Here is a 25,978-nt window from a genome sequence, read left to right as displayed (position 1 = left end):
TGAACGGGAACAGAACAACCACCCATATAGTTACAACGACAGACAAGGAACAGACTGAAACACAGGACATAGGCTATGTTTACACGGAAACGATCTGAAGAGAAAACACAAAAGTGGCATTTCGTTATCACTTTTTATTCTACGTTTAGACAAGCGTTTTAAGTGGAAAATCGGCATGCATATGGTGATGCAAAATGGTGTGAAAATCGATGTAGTATGCACTCCAGGCAGCTAGGTGGCAATGTGAAGCACTGCCACACAACACAGGGCATACATGTGACAGGATGTCACTTGTTAAATATAATCTTTGGCCTAAAAAATATTTATACAAATATTGCATTTGACTTAATTTGTATCTTGAAAATTTTACAAGCATGCTTACCTAACATGATGAAAAATCAGATATCAACCAGAAGGAAAAGGCACGATGGGATATCCAAGTGCATGATCCCGTTCCACTAAATATGATTTCAAACAATTACTCATTCCCTCATTAGCTTCATCTTAGTAGCTAACTAACTTGCAGTCTGAGCAAGTCTGAGATTCCCAAAACAAGACTTTTAGATGCCATGTCTGCTATTTAAAAAAATAAAATGAGATCTCGGAGCCAAATCAAATAATTAGCAGAAGTTATTACTCCACCAACTGATGTGGTGTTAAGAACGGTTCTATATTGAACCATCATGTTATATGGGTTTGTAAATGACCAGGTAGTTAATTTCTCCAACAATACATCATACTATGATAGTTAAGTAGTGAGATACATCCTCTGATAGTATTTTACATACAGCAAGCAACACACTCATTAATGAAATCTTCGACTTTTATCACTTTCCTGTTTATCCATCTCACTTTTAAAAATGTAATGGTCACTTACAAGCACATGGAATATATACACGCAATATATACAGTCATCTTACCCTGCCGACCTGTATACTTTGCACCTTTAATTTGACGTTAATTAGAGTGTAGGTTTAATTAACTGGGATAGTAATAAACCTGGAGCCTCGAGCTTGTTGGAGAGTGATAGTATCATGATTGTGGACCTGCCAAATTAAACCAAGCTTCCCGCACCTGACTTTATTTAAAAAAAGGCTCAATTTAATTAATAATACAAGGCAGAGAAGACTCTTGTCTGTCCTCTGGGGATAAATTAAAGTCCTGAAAATGAGGCTAAACGGTCTGTGTGCTGCCAATGTATGGTAATACCTGTCAGGGAATACCCTCACTAGCTTTGGTGTAAGCTAAAAAGATACTCCCATGATGCCTGTCTGTACAAGTGTAGCATTGTGTACCTCTGCTGCCAGGATAAACTCCACTCATGACTGGATCTCCCCTGCTCCCAAATCACATTAGTGTAATATGCCGGGCCGAAATTCATTTGGGCCTCTGCAACCTCCGAGACACTCCATTGGCTTTAAAGAACAATGCACTTACCATATTTCATCATTTTTTTCATTTGTAAATTGCTTTTAGTGGCAGTTCATGACAGGCCATGTAATAGACTGACATTTATTTTCATTAGATGAAATGCCAAATATATGTCCTTATGAAATTTACTGGGCTACTGAGCAAGACTCTTGCTAATGCTGATAGAGCTCTGGGCTGTTCTGCGGCTCTGGGGTAACATAATGGAAGACGGCAATCTAAATGGGCTAATGGACATTAAAAGTAGGGGCTAGACCGGGGGCACGTCTCTTAAAATTACACCAGCATTATACACCTCTACATCCATATTAACCTGCCACTTGGGTCATTCGCATTTAATTTTATTACAGTAAGCTCAAAGATGCGTGCTTCTTTAATAAAGAGATCTGATAAGGGATTTAAAAGCAGCACTGGCACATGAGTAGAAACATGAGTAAAGGATAATGTGAGATAGAAGGTGATGGGTGTTTTAATCAAGTCTAGTCAGTAGGAGGGAAACTATTGAGTGCATTTACTTATTGTCAAAGGCTCATGCATATGGTGGGTAAATGATGGCCTTCATTTTATTGGTTGGCTCGAACGCATGCAGCGACAGTGGGAGACTTAAGACAAATGCTCCCATCAGTCGTTTCTCAGAGTGGCCAACTTTAAAAACCGCTGGAGAAGCAGGGACACAAAAGATTAAGCAAATTGAACCCTCATCCCTCGTGGTCCTTCTCACTTTCATGAGGCCTCACCTAGTATCATTTGCTTGTCCTTGTCCACAAGACTGTACTGCAGTATTCCTTATTTGGGGGCCCTGCAAAGTTTAGCTCAAACCCTGATCAGACTTGCTTACCTGTAATTTTCATTGATTAGACCTTGAGTAGCTCAGTTGGCATTGATTAGGGTTGGAGCTAAACCAGTGAAGTGGCGCTCCTGGACCAGATCTGAGGAACCTTCTTAGGCCCCGTCCACACTACTGCGTTTTCGTTTAAAAACGGAGAATTCAAACGAATACGATCTCCGTCCACACCAGCGTTTTGTCTGCGTATTAGAATTGATCTCCGTCCACATTAAAACGACTGAAAACGCAGATCACGTGACCATCACCAACACTGGGCATGCGCGCACATTGGTTGGCGAATCAGGGAAGGACACGTCATGACTGATGACACCCAATCATAGAGCCGAGCGTGAGCCTCTGCGTCATCGTTTGTAAACTCCTCCGTTTTGTCTCGTCCACACTAAAACGCCCTCCGGAGTTTCAAAACGCAGCTGCAGCGTTTCTAAACTTCTCCGTTTTAGGTCTTCGTTTTTCCCGTTTTAGTGTGGACGGGAGGTGCAAACGTAGCAAAAGGTCTCCGTTTTTAAACAAAAACGCAGTAGTGTGGACGGGCCTTTAGATAGTGTCTCATTTGTCATTTACAAGTTCTAAAGGGTGTTCACAAGTTCATGTATGTACTTTTGTGCGGACTAACTCATGACATCACCAATAGTGGGACCACAAGGACCCCATTTGATGCCAGTTTGTATTGCATGGACTTTTGGACAGGAGATCATTATGAATGATTAGTGTTGTAGTACTCAAGACTAGACTCAATTCTCTCTTGAGTCAAAGACCATATTTGCATGATCTTGATCTCATCATGGACTTGAAAGTATGGACCAAGTTCTGTCTCGAGGACTTCAATATTGCAGATCTGTGCATATTGTGATGCTGACATGAAACTAGACTTCATGTACCTAAGTGGAAAGCATATTTAGCTACACTTTCTGAATCATTCAGACCATTTTCAGGTCTCTGTCTTGATTCGAACTCGACTCTTTCTGGTCTCAGTCTTTACTTGGACTCGACCCTATACTGGTATCGGTCATGATTCAGACTCTACCTACTTAAGTCACGGCACGGATTTGAAATGAGCTGGTCTTGACAACAACAAGATCAAATGAGACACTCTATGGCAGGGTTCCTCTATGGTGTGTTCACACTTGCCATGTTTGGTTAGATTAAAACAAACCTGGTGTGATTGCTCTGTTACTGCGGTTTATTTGAATAAGTGTGAACGCTGCCTCCCGAAACCTGGTGTGCACCAAACAAGCGGACCGAGTCCACTGAAAAGATGGGTCTCGGCCCACTTCCAAACAATCTCTGGTGCAGTTCGAATAAAGACATGTAAACAAACCAAAAACCGCAAGATGAGACCCTAAAAATGACAGAATGCTCGAGCATACCTGTTTTTTCTCATCATAGTCGCGATAATGCCCATCTTAGTTCAGTACAGGTTTCCGAACCGCGTCTCCTCACTGCAGCTCTTCGTATGTGTGTCTGTTTACTGCTGTTTGACTTGCAGCAGATCAAAATACCTTATAAAAATACCTATTTATACCAGAGTGCACTATTGTTTGTGATGTCCAGTAAGTTCAGTCTCAAAATACGTCATATTTCATAAAAGCCGACCAATCAGGTTGTGAACGTATACCTATACCTTTAGGTATAGGGATCTGAATGTTTAACAGACCAGGTCTATTTTTTTATTAGATTTGGAGCTAAACTCTGCAGGGTAGGATTTGAGGTGCAGGGGTTCTGAAATCTGGCCCTCAAGATCCATATTCTTGCGGAAAACACGCCTGAACCAGCTAATCAAGGTCTTCCGAATTACTGGAACGTTACAGGCAGTTGTGTTTGATCATGGTTGAAGCTGAACTCTGCAGGAATGTGGACCTCAAGGGCCAGAGTTTACAACCCGAGCTCTGTGTTCTTGTGGATGGACATGCGTAGTTTACAAGAAGACCTCATAAAAAGTGCTATTAGTATGCATAATCATTTCAATATCTCAGCCCTGTTTGCTGCAAACAGCAACTGGCGTAGCAATCTAACGTTTTTTTTTTTGCACTCTTAATTCTCCCTAAACTTACTTTAAAAAAGCTTTAATGTTTGCTACATTATGTATTATCCTTCCCTTTAGTCAGTGGCGGACATGCTGATGTTTGCCCTGCGCACAGCTGTTACAGATGTACGCTCCATTTCTCTTCTGTATGCTCTTTGCTCCAGTGATATTACTTCACCACCATTACTGATGTACATCTAGTGTCAAACAGATGCTATTTTAATGTTGTTGTTTTTTTATTCTCACAACCTCTCTGGGGAATATTGTCCACATCAGCTCATTCTCTGGTTAGGGACCTGACAAGAAGTAGTTAACAGAATATGGGAAATGTGTTTCCTTGTGACATTGTCCTGAGATGTACCTCCTAAACGTCCCTCTCCACAACACCTGAAAATATGTAGTTGGTCAGGGTCAGGCAGCCTCAGCCTCCTTTAGGCTAGATAAAGTAGACTACTCAAAAGCCTTTCTTTAGATGTAGCGCCTGAGAGGTGTGCAATTTCTTGCTTTTCGCTGTGGTTGAGGGAGCATCTCTTTGTGTCTATGAATGTTATTTTTCCTGTATTATTAGAGAGCTGCTTTTGTCTGCATGTCGCTCAGAAGTGTGTGTGTGTGTTCCCCGTATCTTATCGCTCAAGGGAAATGTTTCTTTCAGATTTTAATCAGCATGTATTGGGCTGGAGTTCATTGTGGAGTCATTGTGTGGCACACTAGAAATAGTTGTCTCTTTAGTAGAGGCTTTAACTGACACTCAATTACAAATTAAAATGTTCTTTATGATTAAGAAAAGCCAGATAGAAGTATTAGCTGCCTCAAATACATGCTGTCAATATTATTTAAGTTTTCATGAAAAAAGGTAGCACCTGAGCAATGTTTGGAGGCCAGATTATTTTTATGTACTGTTTGCGCAACTCAATGCATCCATCATATTAATTGGACTGAGTGCTACTATCACAATATAACAAATGACGTGAATGGACTCTCAGGCATATAATTGATCAAGTGCTGGGTAGGGCTGAGGTCAGATCATAAATCTTGGTTGACTTTTGACAAGCTTGTCTTTTATTACAGGACTCTGCTGTACCGATATAAGAACATGCACTCACCTAAAGGACTATTTGGAATACTAATACTGTGTTTGACCCCCTTTCGCATTTAGAACTGCCTTAATTCTACGTAGCATTGATTCAACGAGGTGCTGAAAGCATTCTTTAGGAATGTTGGCCCATATTGATAGGATAGCATCTTGCAATTGATGGAGATTTGCGGGATGCACATCCAGGGCACGAAGCTCCTGTTCCACCACATCCCAAAGATGCTCTATTGGGTTGAGATCTGGTGACTGTGGGGGCCTGCTGGAAGTAGCCATCAGAGGATGTGGACATGGTGGCCATAAAGGGATGGACATGGTCAGAAACAATGCTCAGGTAGGCCGTGGCATTTAAACGATGCCCAATTGGCACTAAGGGGCCTAAAGTGTGCCAAGAAAACATCCCCCACACCATTACACCACCACCACCAGCCTGCACAGTGGTAACAAGGCATGATGGATCCAGGGCCGGATATAGGCATGGGCAAGGAGGGGCAATGCCCCCCCAAATGCCGTGACTGCCCCCCCAAACGTGATGGCATGCAAAGATCCGAAATGTAAAAAATATTTCAAGAAAAATGGTCAGAGTGAGTGCTCTCTGCTCTCTATCCCTCATTCAAAGTAGCTACTGGTCGCAATCTCGCAAAGGCCGGTAGCGATGTTAATTTTTAACAAAACACGCACGTCACGGAACAGCGACAGTGGCGCATATGGTTGAGCGTGTCGTTCGTGAATGAGCTTTTGCGCTCGGACTCGAGTTCGAATCCGCCTTTTGCTGAACATGAGACGTAAAATGTATAAACTAACATGAAAGTCTCTAGCGTTATATTTTGCCAATGAACTAAAATCGAAACCATGATATGGCTTTTTGTTTTCATAAAAGAGCACAAGACTTTAAGAATAGGCATTCTGTTTGTGCTGGGTATTCCAACGCAAACGTGTGCACTTTGCTCACGCGATCAGCTGGTGTTTGTTTCCCCCTAAATACAAGCTCAAGGTTTATTTCTTGCAAGTGTAGAAATAAGGACAAAAGTATTTTAATTTTCCTATATTATAGTGTAATGCAGACTAAAATACACATTTAAAATATACATTTTCATATAGTAGCCTAAATAATAGGCTATATGGATTTTACGTCATAGGAATAATTATATTTAAATCGTTATTACATTATTATAATAATTGTGTGGCATCTTAAAACACCATTGATAATGTAATGTGTAGACTGAGACTCTCATAATTAAAAAGATGTTTGAGCCCTCTTTATTGTCATTATACAAATCAGTGCTTTATCTTTGTTTAAGGAGCAGTTCATGGGTTGAAGCTCTTAATTTTGATCTCTCAAAGAGCACGAGACCCCATAACAACAGGTCTAGATATGGACGCATTTGTTAGGACTTTTGCACAGAAAAGCAGATGACTGATGCTAATGACTGATATAAGCTGTGTACAGAGCTAAAGAAATTAAAACAAACAAACAAAAAAAAAAAAAAAAAAAAAGATTGAAATAAAAAACGAAAGGACAGACAGACAGACAGATGACAAAAAAAAGAAAGAAAAGCCTCAACAGCGCACAAGCCAGTGTCCTATTTGTGCCGGTCCCAAGCCCGGGTAAATGCAGAGGGTAGTGTCAGGAAGGGCATCCAACATAAAATCAAATGGATCAAAGGAGCTGATAGATTAGAGCTGGACTATATAGGATTTTTACATTTCACAATATATATTTTTTATATATATTGTGAAATGATACAATTTCACCCCCCCCCCCCCCCAAAAAAAAAATAAAAAAAATAAAGACTTTCTGCCCCCCCTGATATTCTACCTGCACCCCCTAGTGGGGCTGGCTGAATCCGGCCCTGGATGGATCCATGTTCTCATTCTGTTTACGCCAAATTCTGACTCTACCATCTGAATGTCTCAACAGAAATCGAGACTCATCAGACCAGACAACATTTTTCCAGTCTTCAACTGTCCAATTTTGGTGAGCTCTTGCAAGTTGTAGCCTCTTTTTCCTATTTGTAGTGGAGATGAGTGGTACCCGGTGGGGTCTTCTTCTGTTGTAGCCCATCCGCCTCAAGGTTGTGCGTGTTGTGGCTTCACAATTGCTTTGCTGCATACCTCGGTTGTAACGAGTGGTTATTTCAGTCAAAGTTGCTCTTCTATCAGCTTGAATCAGTCGGCCCATTCTCCTCTGACCTCTAGCATCAACAAGGCATTTTTTCCCACAGGACTGCCACATACTGGATGTTTTTCCCTTTTCACACCATTCTTTATAAACCCTAGAAATGGTTGTGTGTGAAAATCCCTGTAATTGAGCAGATTGTGAAATACTCAGACCAGCCTGTCTGGCACCACAAACGTGCCACAGTCAAAATTGCTTAAATCACCTTTCTTTCCCATCCTGACATTCAGTTTAGAGTTCAGGAGATTGTCTTAACCAGGACCACACCCCTAAATGCATTGAAGAAACTGCCATGTGTTTGGTTGAGTAGATAATTGCATTAATGAGAAATTGAACAGGTGTTAACGTTCCTAATAATCCTTTAGGTGAGTGTATTATACAGTTTATGTAAAAATTATACAATAACACAGGGATTCCCTGTCACACTCTTTTGACTTAAAATGTTTACTTGATATATCAACTGAGAAAATACTCAGCAATGGTATTGCCATGAATTTGTACATTATTTTTCATTTTTTAGCTTTTCATCAACTCACAAACCCCTTGAAATTCCTTTAGAAACCCGTAATAAGTGATAGTTAATCACCCAGTAAATGAAAACTCCCCTCATGTCATTTCAAACAGGAGAAGTATAACATGACAAAACTCTTCAAAACAATTCAGGAAAATATTGTTATAAAAAATAATATTTTTTTCAGTGTAATTAGTTAAATGTATATCTGTCTAATGTATTCATCCAAATTGAGATCCAAGAAAGGTTTGTGCATCTAAAAATGTAGAATTCTTTCTTGTATGATTACTAAATATCTTATCTTATATTCATCGAAGTCCTTAGACAAGAATGGGTATTGTTCAAAATTCTTGTAAGCCTGTAACTTTGATGAGCGGTTTGATCCACTTCAAATGTTGACTACTGTATGTTAACTTTTTGTCTTTTGCAATTTACTTTAATTTACTTAGTCTTGCTGCTGACATGACATTAAACGAAACGAACAAACAATCTGATTGCTATTAAGTATGTTTTCATTGTATGAAAAAGGATTAGCACGAACATAGTGCTAAATTTATCCTTTTGTGCTCCACAAGAAGAAAGTAAGTCATATGGGTTTGAAATGAGAGAATTTTAATTTCTGGGTGAATTATTCCTTTAAGTGGCTAGGGATTAGGGATGCGTGCAGGCACAAACAAAATAACTAATTAGTTTTTGCAGCGTTATTAAGAAACCGCCCCCCTCTCATTTTCAGAGTAACTATGTGCACTTCATTAGTTTGAATATTTACTTAAATATAGTAAAAAGTAATTTTAGGCATGATTATTGTGCAATTGCCCGTTTGAGAAAGCAACTGTTGCCAGTTTTCCCAAAATTATTAGCAAGGAAGTATTGGTATAGTGTGTTTGCGTCTCTGTAGAGCCCAAAGGCTTTTATGAGTTTTTAATGTTTTTTCCTCTTTCCTGTAGCTATAGCAAGTCAACGGTGTTATCAAACCCAGTGCTCGACTCCTTTCATGTGGCGATGTTTACACTTTACTTGCTCGCTGCTGGTACTCCCTCAAGTGGAAAAGAGTTTCACAAATGAAAAAGCACATGAAATAGCATATAAATACGACACAGGGAACGATCGACTTTTGGGTGAGCATTATCCCTGCTGTGAGACATAGCAAGACCACAGGGATGCTTTAGGAACAGTTTATCCTTGTGACATTACCAACCTGTGACATTATATTCCTACTTTCGTGTGCTTGGCAGTATAAATTACCATCCACTTCTTGTACGGAAAATGCAGCTTGTGTGCTTAATTGTAGTTAATGTGCACTTGTAATGTTCAAATCTTACAATATAAATACACTCTTTGATCATCGGTCTGAATCAGATCCCAAGTCTTTGACAAAAACACGATTTTCTCAGCTTTTTTGCTCAAAATTTTTCTCTTATAATGAAACTTACCCATAGTGATGATAAAAAGGAATGCATTAAGCTAAAATATATATATATTTTTGTTTGTTTAAAGCTGCAGTCTGTAGCTTTTTTTGTGGTTAAAAATGATCCAAAATAAATATTTGAGAAAATACATAACCAGACACTGTTCGAAACTCGATTCAAAGCGGTAAGCTTGTAATAATGTTTTTAATTCCAGTGGTACTGGTGGATTTCAGCAGGAGATTCGAGCATGTCTTTGCGTCACTACGTCACATCTCTACACATAAAGAAGAGTCTCGGCTAGTCGGCTGTGTGTGGATGTTGTAGGTGGAGATGTACTGTATACCCTTTTCTCACAGCACTTGATATAATTAAAAATCACTTTGATGGCGGATCCAGAAAGGTTCAGAAACTACAATAACCCGCTGTAACTGGAGATTCACCCGATGTATAGTGCAAAAGAATTTTGTGGACTTCGGAGTGGCTACAGAAAAAAAGACCCATGATCTGGTGTTAGAACCAGAACAAAAGTGGATGTTACTTACTTGTTCGGGTGACATTTTCCAGTGAAAATTATTATGTTGCTCATACTTCCAAAAATAATAATTCTGAATGGCAGTATCCACACCTGTGCGGTGACTGACAGCCGCACACTCTCCTCAAACATCGTGTTCATCCACGCTGGGCCGTGTCGAGGGTGCCAAAGCACAACTCACATAAAGTTAATAATTCTGCGAATGACTGCAATTGCAGATTTCGAACAGAGATGGCGACAAAGAGGGAAAAACGCCGGACTGCAGCTTTAAAAGCAGAGGGTCGGTTTCTTCTTTTGATATTACATGTTCAGCTGGCAACTTTTTTTGTCAAAACCGTTGTCGGTGAAAGAGTTAAAGGAATAGTTCGAGTAAAAATGAAAATTCTGTCATCATTTATTCACCAGTAAAAACATTTTAGGTGAACTATCCCTTTAAATGGATGATATAGAAGTTTCTAAAGAAATAGGCCTAAGTGTACTTCTTTTTCACAGGGGTCATTTCCACTTTTTGGGATAAATGTGTCTTAAAGGAACACTCCGACTTTTTGGGACTTTAGCCTATTCACCTTACCCCCCAGAGTTACATACATACCTTTTTCATCTCCGTGCGTGCTATAAGTCTGTTTGACGCACCCACCGCTAGCCTAGCTTAGCACAAAGACTGGATGTGACTGGTTGCAGCTTTCATACTGATCCAAATGAGTGGCAAAATAACGCAAACGTTTTCCTATTTACATGTTGTGATTTGTATGGTCACATAATGTACAAATAACAAAGTCAAATGAGACACAGACATCTTTTAACCGTATAAAACCTGGGAACTATTCTCTTAAGGCGAAGCACTGCTACTTTGACGGCGTAATAACCGCATCACCTGAGACACGCAGTGGTGAGGAGCGGAGAGTTCGCTCGGTGTTTGGGTAATAGAGTCAGCAATTTATAAATAGTAAAAGCGTAGTTTAGAGTCATGGGTTTTCGCTCTATTGTAAATAGCTGCGACAGTAAACAGGGGAGGTAATACTGGATGTTTCACAGAATTCCAACTAAAAACCCTGACTGGATGAAGAAATGGCTAACTTACTCTGGATATTTATCCAAACACACCTAAGATTATCAAGGGACATTATGTTTGCTCGGTACATTTCAATGAGGACGACTATTTTGAAAAAATGGAATTTGCCACACGGACCATAATGTGCTGAAGGATACGGCCATCCCATCGATAGCACAGACAGGACAAGTGGATCACCTGCGGCTGAGGTAAGTGTTCCGTTATGTTTTTAGATGACCTACTGTAACAGTGCCTTTAGCCAGATCTAATGTAACGTTAGTGACACTATTATATGATTAGGGTATGAATATGTTTTTATCTTGATGCGGTGCGGACGCGCTTGGGGAAAAAAAACGAGCGCGTTGAACTTGCACCCTGCGCGCGGCGCGCCTATAGTAGCCTAAATTTGAAATAACCATGGAAATAACGAACTTGAGCGTGCAAAAGGGTACGATAGGCTGTGAGTTCATTGTGCAAAAACAATTTGTGCTATTACTTTCCCCTTATTCTATCCTATAGTAATGCAATACTGTATATTATATAGGCTACTGTTGAATACATTTGGTTCAGCTAATAAATTGCATTTAAAATATATTGATTCCTGTAATAATAATTATTTATTCATGATATTTATAAATCTGGGTGCGTTTTTGGTTGGAAATCAATGAAACATGGTACTGTATTACCTGGTCTCCCCTGTTTATTGTCACAGCTCATACAATAAAGCAAACACCCATGATAAACTATGCTTTTCTATCTAACGTTAGTAATTGCTGACTCTTTATTCCAACGCTGAGCGAAGCGAACTCTCTGCTCCTCGTCACGGTGCGTCTCAGGTGATTGTTATCACTCTGCCCAAGTAGCAGTGCTTCCCCTTCAGAAAATATAGTATTTATACGGTTAAAAGATGTCTGTGTCTCATATGGCCTTGATATTTGCACAGTCTGTGACTATACAAACCACAACATGTAAATAGGAAAACGTTTGCGTTATTTTGTCACTCATTTGGATTAGTATGAAAGCTGCAACCATTCACATCCAGTCTTTGTGCTAAGCTAGGCTAGCGGTGGGTGCGTCAAACAGACTTATAGCACGCACGGAGATGAAAAAGGTATGTATGGACTTATCTAACTCTGGGGGGTAAGGTGAATAGGCTAAAGTCCCAAAAAGTCGGAGTGTTCCTTTAAAGGATGCACGAGTAGACGGATGGTGAAATACTGATAAAGCCTGACATAATATTGGAGATTTTATATGTGAACTTTGGCAATATTTATCACAAGGTATCTAATGATTTAGTTTTTGAGAAGAAGACGAGGATGATGTAACAGGAACAGAAAGACATGGTCTAGTTTGGTAAGATTGTGAGTCTTGTAGAGATGAGATCGTTGTGCAGTTAATGATAGTTGCATCATCTGTCACGCTCTACCCAAACAAGTAGCTGGATGATTTTGTGATCTCCAGGACATGCATCTTGTTATACCCAATGTCAATTCATATTCAAATATTTTGTTTGTAATATACTTTGTTTGTTTCGTAAGTATTGCAAGCAAGTTTTCATGACATGTTGTTTCCCATTCTAGCAGAGAACCTATTTTGCCATTAAGGGGACATGACTCACACTTTCACATGAAATATAACTGTGGGTAAATGTGAAATCGATGCCATCACAATGATAGACTGACGTGCAACAAAGTCTCATTCAAACACCAGCTGGCACAGCTGTGACCCAGCAGACGGGCATTAGTTTATGATGTATATAAGAGTTAAGTCTGGTTTTGGGTTTTCTTGGCCTATAGTTTCCTGTCAATTTTATTTTGTCCTGTCTATTAATGAACAGCCAAAAAAGTTGTGTGGATGTCTCCTTTACTTGCAATTTTCTGACTGAGCTCAAATAAAACTCTTGAATACCTTTTCAAAGATTTAATGATTTATGATCCTCGGAAACTTTCACAAATCAGCTACTAGCTCCTCTGACGTGCATTTTATCAACCTCATTTGTGTGAGTTTATAGCCAATAGACCTTAGTCAGTGAACTTCACACTTCAGCATACTTTTACAAGGAGTATTACAAAAATATTTGTAAAAATACTTATTACAAAAATAATAAACTTTAACATAGTATAAGGTTCATCTGAATGTAATATTTTCAGACACTTAAATGCATGTTACTTGCACTTAAATGAAAATGTATTGTATAAAAATTATTTTGAAGTTCCCCTTTAGACATTCTGTTGACTTTATGTAGGGTAAGTGTACATATTGAGCCCACAAAAATCTAAGTCTTGTTTTTTTCATAGATATTGACATAGTTTATAAGAAAAATCATTTGTTAAAATGCTAGATTTATCTCTCATTTGAAAATGTATTAATTAGTTAATGTACTATTTAGAATGTAAATTAATATAATTTAGGAATAAAGTCAGAAGTCTGGCATTGATTTAAAAAAGTAAAACATCAATATATGTATTCAGTGACAGAGAAGTAAAGTCCTCGTAAAGGCAATTCTTAAAAAAAAAATCTAAACACATTATAAATGTTAGAAATATTTTGCTAAAAAATATTACAAAGACTGTGAACTGTGAAGTACTGAATGGCGGAGTTAGACCGTTAACCAGTTTTTCACCATTGCTATTTTTCTGGATTTTTTGGACGGGGCTCGATGACGCATTGAGGCCACTGAGGCTTAGTAAATTCGCATCAGTTTGGCGATGTCAATTGCGAGTTACTGTCAGTAGTACTATTAGTTACTACCATAGACATCATATAGATCACTATGGTTACTACAGCCTACATTTTGCTAGCTAGCTATGCCTTCGACATGCTATTACCTGGATGCGATCATGTACAAAACAGATCGAATTTCTTTATTTAAATTTCCTAAAAACTATCACATCAAGAAGAGGTGGGTTAATTTTGTGAAGAGCCAACCTTGATGGAGAGCTGAGGATCACCACCACTAACCCCCGCCTCTGTAGTGATCATTTTACACGCATTTTACACACGAATTTTACAAGGTGGCTAATTCGTAACAATTCATACGACCTCGTACGAATTAGTACGATTTTGCTAAATCTTACATATTTTACAAATTGGCCAATTCGTATGAATTCGTACGAATGACCTACCCCTTACCCCGCCCCTAAACCTAACCATCACGTGGATTTAGACAAATCGTACGAATTCGTACGAATTGCCACTTTTTAATTACTCGTATGAATTGGTCGTGAGATAGGGTAGGATTCACTGATAATCCACTGTTACAGGTGAATGGGGCCGAACCGACTATCTCCCGCCTTGGCCTTCATCTCCCCGTCCTGAAAGCAGTTTCACCTAATATCAGTGTCGTCAGCTTTCCTACGAATGGGCGTATTTTCAGCGCAGCCAACTGACACGCCCCCAGCGTTTGAGAGCAGAGAATAATGCTCTTTTTTGTGACGAGCTCAGAATACATACTTAATTTTGACTTTACAGGGACTGACTGTGGGGGAAATAATTAATGAAGCGTCTGTCACCTTATATTAGACACTGGATCACTGGTTCATTAAAACTGTTGTTCAATGGTGACTGTGCTTTCCTTGGTCCTGGTCCAATTACTTTTAAGAGCTAATTAGCAACGAATACATTCGGATTATAATGGTCAGAATATGTACAAACAAAATGGTATGTATGAGAAAGTGTATGAAAAGCAGTTTTCTTGTATCATACAGAGAAAAGAGAGCATGTTTCACTAACTAGTTGTTCAGTTCGCTTCTGTACATACAAAGAATTATTGTAGGATATTTCAGTAGTTAATTCGGTTGTAGACTACAGTTGTCATTCCTGTAAATGAACTCATATGGCTGCATTATTACTGACTTGGATTAACTTGATTCAAATAATGCGTCAAATTAAGCTAAAGTGAAAATATAACTGGGACGTATAATGCATACATTTTTCAATTGTAGTCTTTTAAAAAGGTGTGCGATGTAGTGTTCAATACGGTTTTCCGCGGAATAGATACACAATACCAGCTTTCTCGCTCTCTCATATCTCCGACAGCAAGTTGACACATAAACCTGCCTCCCTTCACTCACTCGTTTCTTTTGTACGATATGAGTTCAATATGATATGATTATTGTTGCTGTTACAGGGCTCAAATTTCGCCATGGGATTGTACGTATTGTGCGTAATTTTACTCCTTCCCGCAGTTTTTTGGAAATAACTTTACAACTCGCTCTAAACTCGATCAGGGCGGTTCTATGTTAAAACGTCCGTGTCTGTCAACATTGGTGGGCGGGGCCTATGGCTGTAGTGACTGAAAAGCCATGGACAGGGTTATTTTTGCGGTTGACTTTGTTGCATATGCGTTGTAGGAGTTTCTCTTTCAGACGCAAAGCTTATGGGAGGATAAATGAGAGTATTTAAATGAGAAAATGGGAGTAGTTGGGGTCAGATTACTGGTATTTACGCCATATTTTTTTCCCGCCGCTTTTTATCTGTAATTACGAAAAGAGACTCTTCTGATGCATTGTGGTCGTGAAATTAATAAAAGCATGATAATAGTCATTAAAATAATGTCGCAATGCAAAAAAAAAAATCAGTAATTCTAAAATATCGTTTGTAAATGGAAATATAATATTATGGTAATCTCGTGCACAATGATTTTGCTGCACTTGTGTTTTGTGAGCACAAAACCTGTCATCGTTCCTGTAATTCGAGATGAAGTATTGTTAAGGTGGTCCTCACAATGGCCAAAATGATGATACGTTGTGCATTTGGACACGTATTAATGTACTACTGATTTTCCCACCACAATCACGACACTTACGGTAGGTAAGATTGTGTGCAAAGACCATTATTTCCAAGTTGCTCATAATGAATCAAGTACTCCACGACCATGAAACTTGATTATTACAACTAGATGTGTGTGTGTTGGGAAACCCGGAGAAACCTCTGTCGCCATAGCAACACACCACTAGGTCTGACGGGGTTCTCGCTGTGAGGAGAGGATTTGTAAGGGTTAACCACCACGTGGGGTCCGGGTCCCCTTTTCCGGACTGTTAATTCACATTATCTCTTTTTCCGTGAGTGCGAGTACGAGAAATGGACAGATCACACATTCTCTTCTTTTATTCCCGTTGTCATGACATGACTCACAGGATATTAATCGTCCCTCCATGTTTCTGTCCAATTACGCAGAGCTCTGTGGAAATGAGGCTGGCTCCAGAGATCTGAGAGGAAGTCTTTAAAAAGACCGGAGTGATCTGGCTCACTCTGATCTGGTCTGTGGCTAATGCCTCTTTATGAGTCCCTGGATAGTTGGAGCCCAGGAAACTGATTAAAACGGGACTGGAAACGTGCCAGAGTACAATGAACTTGATGCGTGTGACATTCTCCCATGAGTGACCTTTAAAGGAACATAATTGTTATTTACAACTTAATGTGTGTGGACAGCTACTGTGGTGTGATGTCAATAACCACAGACGATTATATTGACTCGGCATTCAGTGTCTATAAATGTACTGGAAACACGTTCACAGTACACTCACTGAAAGACAGTTAAGAACCTTTAAAGGGATACTCCACCGTTTTTTTTTTTTTTCATATTAAACTATGTTATTCTCTTAACAAAGACGAGTTGATAGATAGATACGTTTTCTTGGCCCATGTTGAATGAACTTGGCTAGTTAAGTGCTATCAAAGTGCTCAAAGCGATTGAGTGCACGCACTGAGACGACAGGGTTAAGGGAATAGTTAAGGGAATAACATAGTTTAATATGAAAAAACGTTGGAGTATCACTTTAAATAAAGAAATAGAATATCTATATAACCATAAGACTGAAACATTACAAGTTACCTTTGAATAATGGCATAAAGGTTCTGACACACTAAACTAACACTCGGCCATTGTCGAGCGTCAGCCGGGCCAGTTTTTGAGGTGTGTTCCTCACCGCAGCCACTAGTCGAATCTTGTTGGGGGCTCTTTGAGCATGTTGAATGTTGAGCATGGTGACTAAATGCCAGACCAATCATTTAAGAGCTGTTTACACGACACCGCTTTAAACTAAAAACGTTAAACTTTGAATGTGTTTTGGCCGTTCGTTTACACGACAACGACGTTTTGGGAGCCTGAAAACGCAAAGTTTTGAAAATGGGTTTCAAATTGCACGTTTTTGAAAACAGTCTCCATGTAAACAACATTAAAAACGTGAATCTCTGAAGACAATCACGTCATGGACATGCGTATTGCGTGTTCAGTCTAGTGCGTTTCATGGCAATTTAATGGCCTGGCAAGAGAATACAGCGTTTTTAGTCGTTTTCGTGGATAGTTTGGACAATGGTGTCGTTTGTACGTGGAAAACTCAAAGGAAAAACATCTCCGTTTTAAGCAAACCGCCATGATGTAAATGCACCCTTAGTCTGCATAAACCACACCCCTTTCTTAATAGACCGCAAGCTCACGTTTAGATCTGCCTTTATCCAATCAACAACCAGCAGACAGATTTGAACTGAATCTAATGTTTTTTCTTTGGAAGATAGTAGCCAAGCTAAAACACTATTGCTTTCTATTTGTGCCCATGCATGAATTCCAGGGTGGGATATGGAAGTAATTTGATTTACCATAAATCAAATTTGCCGTCTATAATCAAGTCAACCACATCTTGACTTGTAAATAGACAGGCAAATAGTCAGAGGAATTGTAGTTTACATCATTAAACTTTTGTTTGCAGCTTTTTTACCATATAGAGTATGAAATTTGAGCTAAACTTGAATGAAAGACATTTTTCCATCTTTTGAATGTGAATTTTGATGTTAAACCAGATATCAAACATTAAGTCAACGTTGGCATACCAACATTCATTGTTTTCTGTACGGAGCATTGCGCTAACCACGACAAAGCCAAGGGTTCGAGTCCTTAACTATTCCTTAAATTCATTGCAGTTTGCTAAATATGAACACATAAATGCCATCGAAATAATCATAATCTGCTGTTGAATTGACATAATTCTCAGTTAACGATGAAACAACTCTGAAATTTAACCCCTTAACTGTCACCGTCCCGGTACCGGGACGCCTAAATTTACTTCACTATATTTCTGTTAAATCCTAATCTAATTATGACAAATTATATATCGTTGGAAAGGTATAAGACTTCTAAATAGATATTCTACCCCTGTTTTGTGTTAAATTATGTAGGAAGAGTAATTGATTAATTTATGACAAGAGTGCACCTCAAAAAATCTGCATCATAGCAGGAGTTTTCACCTTTGTCACAAAAAGTCGATGCACCCCCTTTTAATCATTAAAACTTCTGTTTTTATGCTAAAAGTTCATAATAAAACATATAATCTAGTATTTTTCAATAAAAAATAAAACATATAGTATAATATTATCCTCTAAAAATGATAATATTTATATTTATTATCCTCTAAAATATAATATTATTTTTTATTTTTTATATTTTTTATTATATCACATATTTTAGTAGTTGTCATAAATTAGGTATCATTTGAAAGCTTATAAACTCAGAATTCATCGTGTGAAAACTGTTTTATAATTGAATGTTGCATTACCATAGAAACGGTACTTATTTTATCAGGCTCCTCCCCTTTTGGGCATAATTTTATTTCATAATTTATGATAACCTTTTCTAATCTTGACAAAACTGATATTGTCAGAAAGGTCAGAGTCTCAAGGTTCCAAATTTTGTGACAGAATTGATATTTGGACAGAAATGTATTAATTTGTTAAGGCAGAATGTATACAACTAAATTCAATGGAATTCAATGGCACCCGGTGGCTATTTTTGGTACTACGCCTAAACAAAATCTCATGGGAACTTCAATTTTTGTGATATCAACTTCAAATTTGGAACATAACTTGATAAGATTTATGGCTTTGATTTTATAGAAATTTTAGAGTAAAAAATATTTAGTAAAATATATATTTTATATAAAATAAAAAATATATAGTCGCTACAGTATTTGATTTACTGTAAATTTAAACTTCCATAACTTTTTCATACTTTCATTTTTTGAAGTGTTTTCAAGTATTACAACCATTTAAGTTTGAATAGTCGATTTTAACCCCCATTCTCAAAAAGGGGGATGACAGCTAAGGGGTTAAATCTCAACCAAAATTAAAAAACGTGCTATCCTCAACGATGGCTCAAACTTAATATTTCTAGCACTTCTCGTGTTTATTCCCTCTTTAAGAAGAATCACTTGTTGCGTTCCTCAATTTGAAAGACGCTTTGGATAAAAGCCTCTGCTAAATGAATAAATGCAAACATTTTTACCGTGGAATCCATTTAAGTGCTCTACCAAACACAAGAGCTTCCCGTTTTTTGCTTTCAAACCATCTAGTGATCATTTGTGCTAGTAAACACATTTGAATTCCTGTTTGGAAATGATTGGCCGTGGTTATTGGCATCTTGCCGCTGCAGATGCCGGACAGGCGTCGAGTCGAACACGAGCTGGAATATTCCTCTACGGTCAGTTCCAGATCTCTGTTTGTAGAGCGTGGACTGGAATGAAAAGCACCAGAGAATTGGCTCCTCCTGTTGCGTTCTCCCTCGCTGTGGAAGTCATTTATAATTCTGAATGGCGAGGTCAACCACAGCCGCCTTGCGCACAAATGGCAACATCATTTCCTTCTAAAGCTGTTAGAGTTTAATATAGCAGCAGCACTTTCTATCTCTCGTCTAATTGCTTTTTATTATTATTACGGCGATGGCAATAAGTCTAACTTTCTTGCCTCCTCTCTCATACATGTCCTCATTATCTGTCCTTCCCCCTTCCCTCTCCCTCTCCAACCAAACATCATCATTCCTTTTAGAGTGCAGGTAGAGTTCTATGTGAATGAAAACACTTTCAAGGAACGTCTGAAGCTGTTCTTCATCAAAAACCAAAGATCCAGTGAGTTCTCGGCCAGACCGAGGGGCGACTCTAATTGTGGCTTTCCTTGTCCTGTGAGGTGGTAGTTTGTTTTTGCTTGACCCCTGTGAGTGGCTCTGTGGAGCTGGTGCTGGGTAATTGGTTGGTCTTGTATTTGTCAATGGCCGTTTGATGTGCTGTCCTCTAGCTGTCGTGTCCCGTCCGTGAGTATTGGGCTTGGTGTGACTGTTGCTTGTGAAGCTCTTTTGTAACGCTTTGGTGACAGACTCACGCTCTTGTGTGCAGGTTTGAGAGTGCGACTCTTCAACTTCTTCCTGAAGGTTGTGAGCTGCCTGCTCTACATCGTACGAGTCCTGCTGGATGACCCGCGGGAGGAGAGAGATTGGTGAGACACTGCCAAATGGGACCGAAGATGCTTTTGCTCGACGTGAAAGCTATTTTAGTTGACAGAACAACTATTCAGCTTGTTAAAGGGCACCTATTATGGCATTAACATGTTCCTAATATTGTTTTGGGAGACAAAAAAAAAACACTTTTGAAAACAACACAGGAAGTTTTCGTTCACTTTGATCTATGTTACAAACTACATGACTGGTAATTTTCAAAATTCCATAATAGGTGCCTTTTAATATATTTTGTTTTGGACATATTCTAAAAGTGCCTCATATTAACAAAATTTCACCTAAATTTGATGTACAAAAAACGTTTTTTGGTTGCTAAGCTTAGCTAGGGTGACCATATTTTGATTACCAAAAACCAGGACACTCGGTCCGGCAACAAACTGACATTGAATCAACGTGGAAACGACGTCTCTCATGACATCGTAACAACGTTGATTTTGCTCATCGAATTAACGTTGAACCAACGTCAGATGCGGCATTCTTCAAAGCTAAATGAAAATCGAAAATTGGTTTGCTTTCATAACGTTGAAACAACGTTGATTTCAAGTTGATTTTCCGTTAGTTTTGAAAGAATGGCGCATCTGACGTTGGTTCAACGTTAATTCGATGAGCAAAACAATGTCAGATCAATGTTGTTTCGATGTCATGTTTCCACGTTGATTCAATGTCTGTTTGCTATCTGGGACCTTTTTCAATACATTTAATGGATAGAAAATGGTTATATTGTTATATGAAAACAGGACATGTCCTGGGAAAACAGAAAAGTTGGTCACCCTAGCTTAGCTTAGCTTAGCTTAGCAACATGCTAACTTCACACTCAGCAATTATTTGATTGTTTTTTTTAAAGAAAGTTAAAGTAGAATTGAACCTTATGAACATTGATTCTCCTGATACGTTTGGAAACAGCGGTCGAGGAACAACAATCTTTAAGGTCGCGTTTTATCGCTTGAGGACAAGGTCACTGACTAGTTGTACTGTTGCTTTTGCTAGTAGGTGTTCCTGCTCAACTGCAGCCATATAAGTCGAATATCTGTCCGCATTTCCATTGGTAGCCACTACATGACATCACTTCTCATTTGCATAAAATTGAACTTTGTCGCATCACCAGAAGAGGTTGTCACTCAGGGCACTGGGAATCACTGGGAGAGTGAAGAAGATAGACAGGTATATACAAAGAAACAAGTCAGAGTCTGAGTGTAAATAAAAAACAAATAAATAAATAAAACACATATTTTCTGCCAAAGTGCTAAGGAACAAGCTGATGCCAAAGAGATGCAATGACAGGACCAGAGAAGGACGGTCAAGAGTGAAAATCTATTTTCAGTTCAGAGAAGAGTTCATGTGGTGTTGGAGAGGGAGTGTGTGGGTAGACAAAGGGAAAGTGAGATCTGGAGAAGACTGAAGTGCCTTTGGACAGTCAATGCATTAAAAAGCTAGTCGTTGGAACTCTTTTCTGTGTGTTTTTCCTTTCTCTGCAGTCCTGGCTGTCTCAGACAGAATGTCTCTGCCCACAACAGAAGCCATTTCGACTGGTAAGTATTATTCAGGCTCTTGACTCTGGAATGAGAAATATACATGGCGGCCGAGGGCCAGATGCGCACAGAAATATGGCCATTTTAATGGAGAAAAGCTGAAGAAAATCAATACAAATTTAAGAAATGTGAATCTCCACTTTTGAATATGTTTATCAGGAACTTTGCTGCTCATCTCTTCTGATTTTTTATATTTAGCTTAATATACCCTTGTGAAAAAGAAGTGTGCTCTGAATGTCCAAATCCTTTAAAATACAAATATGTCCAAATACTTCAAATCCTATATATATATATGTGTGTGTGTGTGTGTGTGTGTGTGTGTGTGTGTGTGTGTGTGTGTGTGTGTGTGTGTGTGTTTAAAAAAACTACTTGCAGATAATATTAATGTAATACTAAGCCACTTATTTGCTGTTTCTTAACACATTTTTGAAAAGTTCTCTTTGTGATCATGTAAAATTAAAAGTTATATTTTAAAGCACACATTAAATCATTGTTTTAAAGTCCCCCTGATTGAAAATTAAGCTTATAATGTTGTTTATATGTCTATGTGGTGTTTTTATGTCAACACCATTGTTGTGAATTTTCTCAAAAATGCAGTGAACCAAAGACAGTTTCAAAAAAACTTGGTTTGAAATCGCTGGTGTTTCTGACATCACAAAGTACCTTGTAACCAATCAGGTCAACGAGTGGATCTCTGGGCTGGTGTGAATGGAGGCGGGGCTAATTTAAATATTCATAGAACCGTGAATACTAAATGAGACGAGTGTAGAGTTATATTCAAGATATTTTAAGGCATGAAAAATTTTTTTTTTAATTTTGGTGATCAAAGTTGAGTTTTATGGGATACAATTATTGGCTACAGGTGGAGTTTAATAATATTGTCATGTTTTAAAGAAGTACACTGATTTGGATGTTGACAAAAAGTGCTTGATTGTAAAATTGTTGCTTGTTATTCAATATTACATTTAAAGTTTATAGGCTATCGTTTAAATGTAAATTTGCATTTTCATCATTGCAAATGTGTGATTTACAAATAGTTAAATACATGGAATAGAAGTTTCAATAGACATTGAAGTATATTTTAGTTTAGCATAAATGCTTATTACTGTACATTCGCCAGTCCACTTCAACCATATTTCAAAGACAACATTATAAATATGTAAATAAGTCTTACTCGCACTCTAAAAGTTAAGCTAATACTATTTAATATGAATGTAAACTATAAATCATTTTCATTTATTGCATAACCTTGGAGTTAAAGGAATAGTTAAAAATGAAAATCCTGTCTTCATTTACTCATCCTCAAGTTGTTCCAAACCTGTATGAATTTCTTTCTGTTGAACAGAAAAGAAGATATTTTGAAGAATGCCGGTAACCAGACAGTTGATGGACCCCATTGACTTCCATAGAATTTTTTTTTCCCTACAATTGAAGTCAATGGGGTCCATCAACTGTCTGGTTACTGATAACCATACAGGTTTGGAACAACTTGAGGGTAAATGATGAAGTCAATTATTGCTTTTAGTCTCTGAAAACATTACATTCTGTTCACACTTGAGTATATTTTTTTAATGAACAATATTTCCGTAAGTACATTTTTAAAGGCATTTCTTTTTAACAAGGGTAAAGCTGCTGTGGGACTCCAAACCACTCAGTTAAAGGAGTAGTTCACTTTTTTTTAACAACTTTTGCTGATAATTTACTCACCCCCATGTCTTCCAAGATGTCCATGTCTTTCTTTCTTCAGTCGAAAAGAAATTAAGATTTTTGAGGAAAACATTCCAGGATTTTCTCCATAATCCACTTTACTGGTAACCAAACGGTTCAAGGTCCAAAAGACACATTCAGTACAAACTGTTCAAAGGGCTTTAAACGATTCCAGACGATGAATAAGGGTCTTATCAAGCGGAACGATTGCTCATTTAAAAAAAAAAAAAAAAAGTTTGAGTTTTATAAGCTCAAATGGTCGCCTTGCTCTGTTCTGTGATGCACGTTCGTGACTCTCCTGTTCGAACTTGTTCATCAAAATGAACAAATCTTTTCCTTAGTCAATTCATTCATTTCGTTCGTTGAATGAACCAAATGACACGGAAAAAGATTTGTTCATTTTGATGAACGAGTTCGAACAGGAGAGTAACGAACGTGCATCACAGAACAGAGCAAGGCGAGCATTTGTGCTTATAAAACTTAAACTTTGTTGTGGGTTTTTTTTTAAATGAGCAATCGTTCCGCTTGATAAGACCGTTATTCATTGTCTGAAATCGTTTAAAGCCCTTTGAACAGTTTGCACTGAAACTGTCTTTTGGACCTTGAACCGTTGGTTCCCAGTAAAGCGCATTATATGGAGAAAAATCCTGAAATGTTTTCATCAAAAACCTTAATTTCTTTTGGACTGAAGAAAGAAAGACATGGACATCTTGGATTACGTGGGGGTGAGTAAATTATCAGCAAACGTTTTGTTTTTGTTTTTTTTAAAGTGAACTACTCCTTTAATAAAGCACGAGCAGAATGGTTTTTAACCGACTGTGATGTTGTGCTGGGTGTAGCCCCGCCCACAATCAAATCTGATTGGTCTAAAATTGAACTGTATGTTAAATATCTAACATGTTGTGACTGTCTGTGATTCAAAAATACTTTTTTTTTTGCTAGAAATATATTGTGTTGTGTACAGTTAGACTGTTTTATGACATGCCAGCAGTAGAATTGATTTATTGACTTCAGGAGAGTGCACAAGAAGTCTCCCTGACCTGTTTAACAAGGCGGTCAGGTTTTTGCTATTTATTAAGAGTCAAAACTGCTAGCACTAGTCTGTAAGCATTTAATGGTGTGTGTCTGACAGGATGCCACTCTGCTCATTACTTTAATGCAGAATACACACAAGCCAGCTTTGATTTCTTAATTTGAAACGAAAATGTCTGTATGAATCTGTTTATTGCTCAGGCATTGTAAATAGATTGGATTCTGTAATTGGTGTGTTTGTTTGACATGTGTGGGGGAAAAGTGTTCAATTATTGGCCTGCCCTTATCCGAGCGTCTCTAATTTGTAATTTCCCTTTCATTCTTTATCTCATTTTGTCATTATAATGGCTTCCTGTCATCAGGTCCCTCATAATTTGGGTGAACAGGCCTCTGCCACTTTGGGCTCTTCAGGTCAGAACAAACTCATTAACACACACACACACATACACTTGTGTTTCTTCTACAGGCTCTTTTGTCCTTTGTGTGCATTGCCCCATTCATTTTCAGATTCACAGTCTCTCTTCTATTCACAAATTTTGAATCCATCATTTATTTGATCAAACTAGCCCATTTGCTACTGATACAGCAGGAACCAATCAGCCTGTGCCGTCAGAACTTTGTATTTAACTAATGATAAAAAAAATGAAACCTTATTGTAAAGTGTAACCAAATAATAGTTGCAAAAAATAAGTATTAAAGGGATAGTTCACTTTGAAATTAATTTTTGGGATGTTTTTGTTTACCTCGAGGGCATCCAAGATGTACAGTAGGTGTCTTTGTTTCCAAAGTATTTTCAATTTTGATATATTTAGGTCAAACCGTTCTTGTGTGTCAGTCTTATAATGGAGGTCTATGGTCACCACCTCAAAGAGCATGCACAGAGAAGTCCAAATTAAACATGATTTAATGACTCGTAAATGTAAGTACACATTGATGGCCTAAGACACGAAACGAGACACTTGCCGGCGCACTTGCACAGACAAAAGCATCCTCGCCCTCAGATCACTTAGACGTGACTGTGATTACACGAGGTAAAAACTATATAAATACCGTTCGTTTTCTCACACAAACCGCTCGTTTCATGTCTTATGCCATCAATGTGTACTTACATTACGAGTCATTAAATCATGTTTAATTTGGACTTCTGTGTGCGTGCTCTTTGAGGTGGTGACCATAGACCTCCATTATATGACTGACAGACAAGAACGGCTTGACCTAAAAGTATCAAAATTGAAAATACTGTGGAAACAAAGACAGCTACATCTTGGATGCCCTTGAGGTAAGATAAAACATATCAAAAATTTATTTCGAAATGAACTATACCTTTAAATTAATCCATGGTACATACAAGAGCCTGTGG

At 38.2% G+C, this 25,978-nt stretch overlaps 1 protein-coding gene across 3 annotated transcripts in view; it reads left to right on the top strand.

Annotated features, from left to right (window-relative positions):
- kcnt2b (potassium sodium-activated channel subfamily T member 2b) overlaps positions 1–25,978 on the top strand; it is a 96,163-nt gene that overhangs the window by 17,813 nt on the left and 52,372 nt on the right. For all 3 annotated transcript variants that reach the window (XM_039687681.2, XM_089128278.1, XM_039687682.2), the window contains exons 2-5: positions 19,888–19,967; positions 20,232–20,331; positions 21,826–21,879; positions 24,981–25,029. In XM_039687681.2, coding sequence (XP_039543615.2) covers positions 19,888–19,967; positions 20,232–20,331; positions 21,826–21,879; positions 24,981–25,029 — 283 coding nt within the window. The remainder of the gene's footprint in view (positions 1–19,887; positions 19,968–20,231; positions 20,332–21,825; positions 21,880–24,980; positions 25,030–25,978) is intronic.

Source organism: Pimephales promelas, chromosome 3 (assembly GCF_988280905.1).
Source record: "Pimephales promelas chromosome 3, fPimPro1.hap1.1, whole genome shotgun sequence".
Taxonomy (NCBI): domain Eukaryota; kingdom Metazoa; phylum Chordata; class Actinopteri; order Cypriniformes; family Leuciscidae; genus Pimephales; species Pimephales promelas.
The sequence above is the reverse complement of the archived record's forward strand: the minus strand, read 5'-3'. Positions and strand labels throughout refer to the sequence as shown.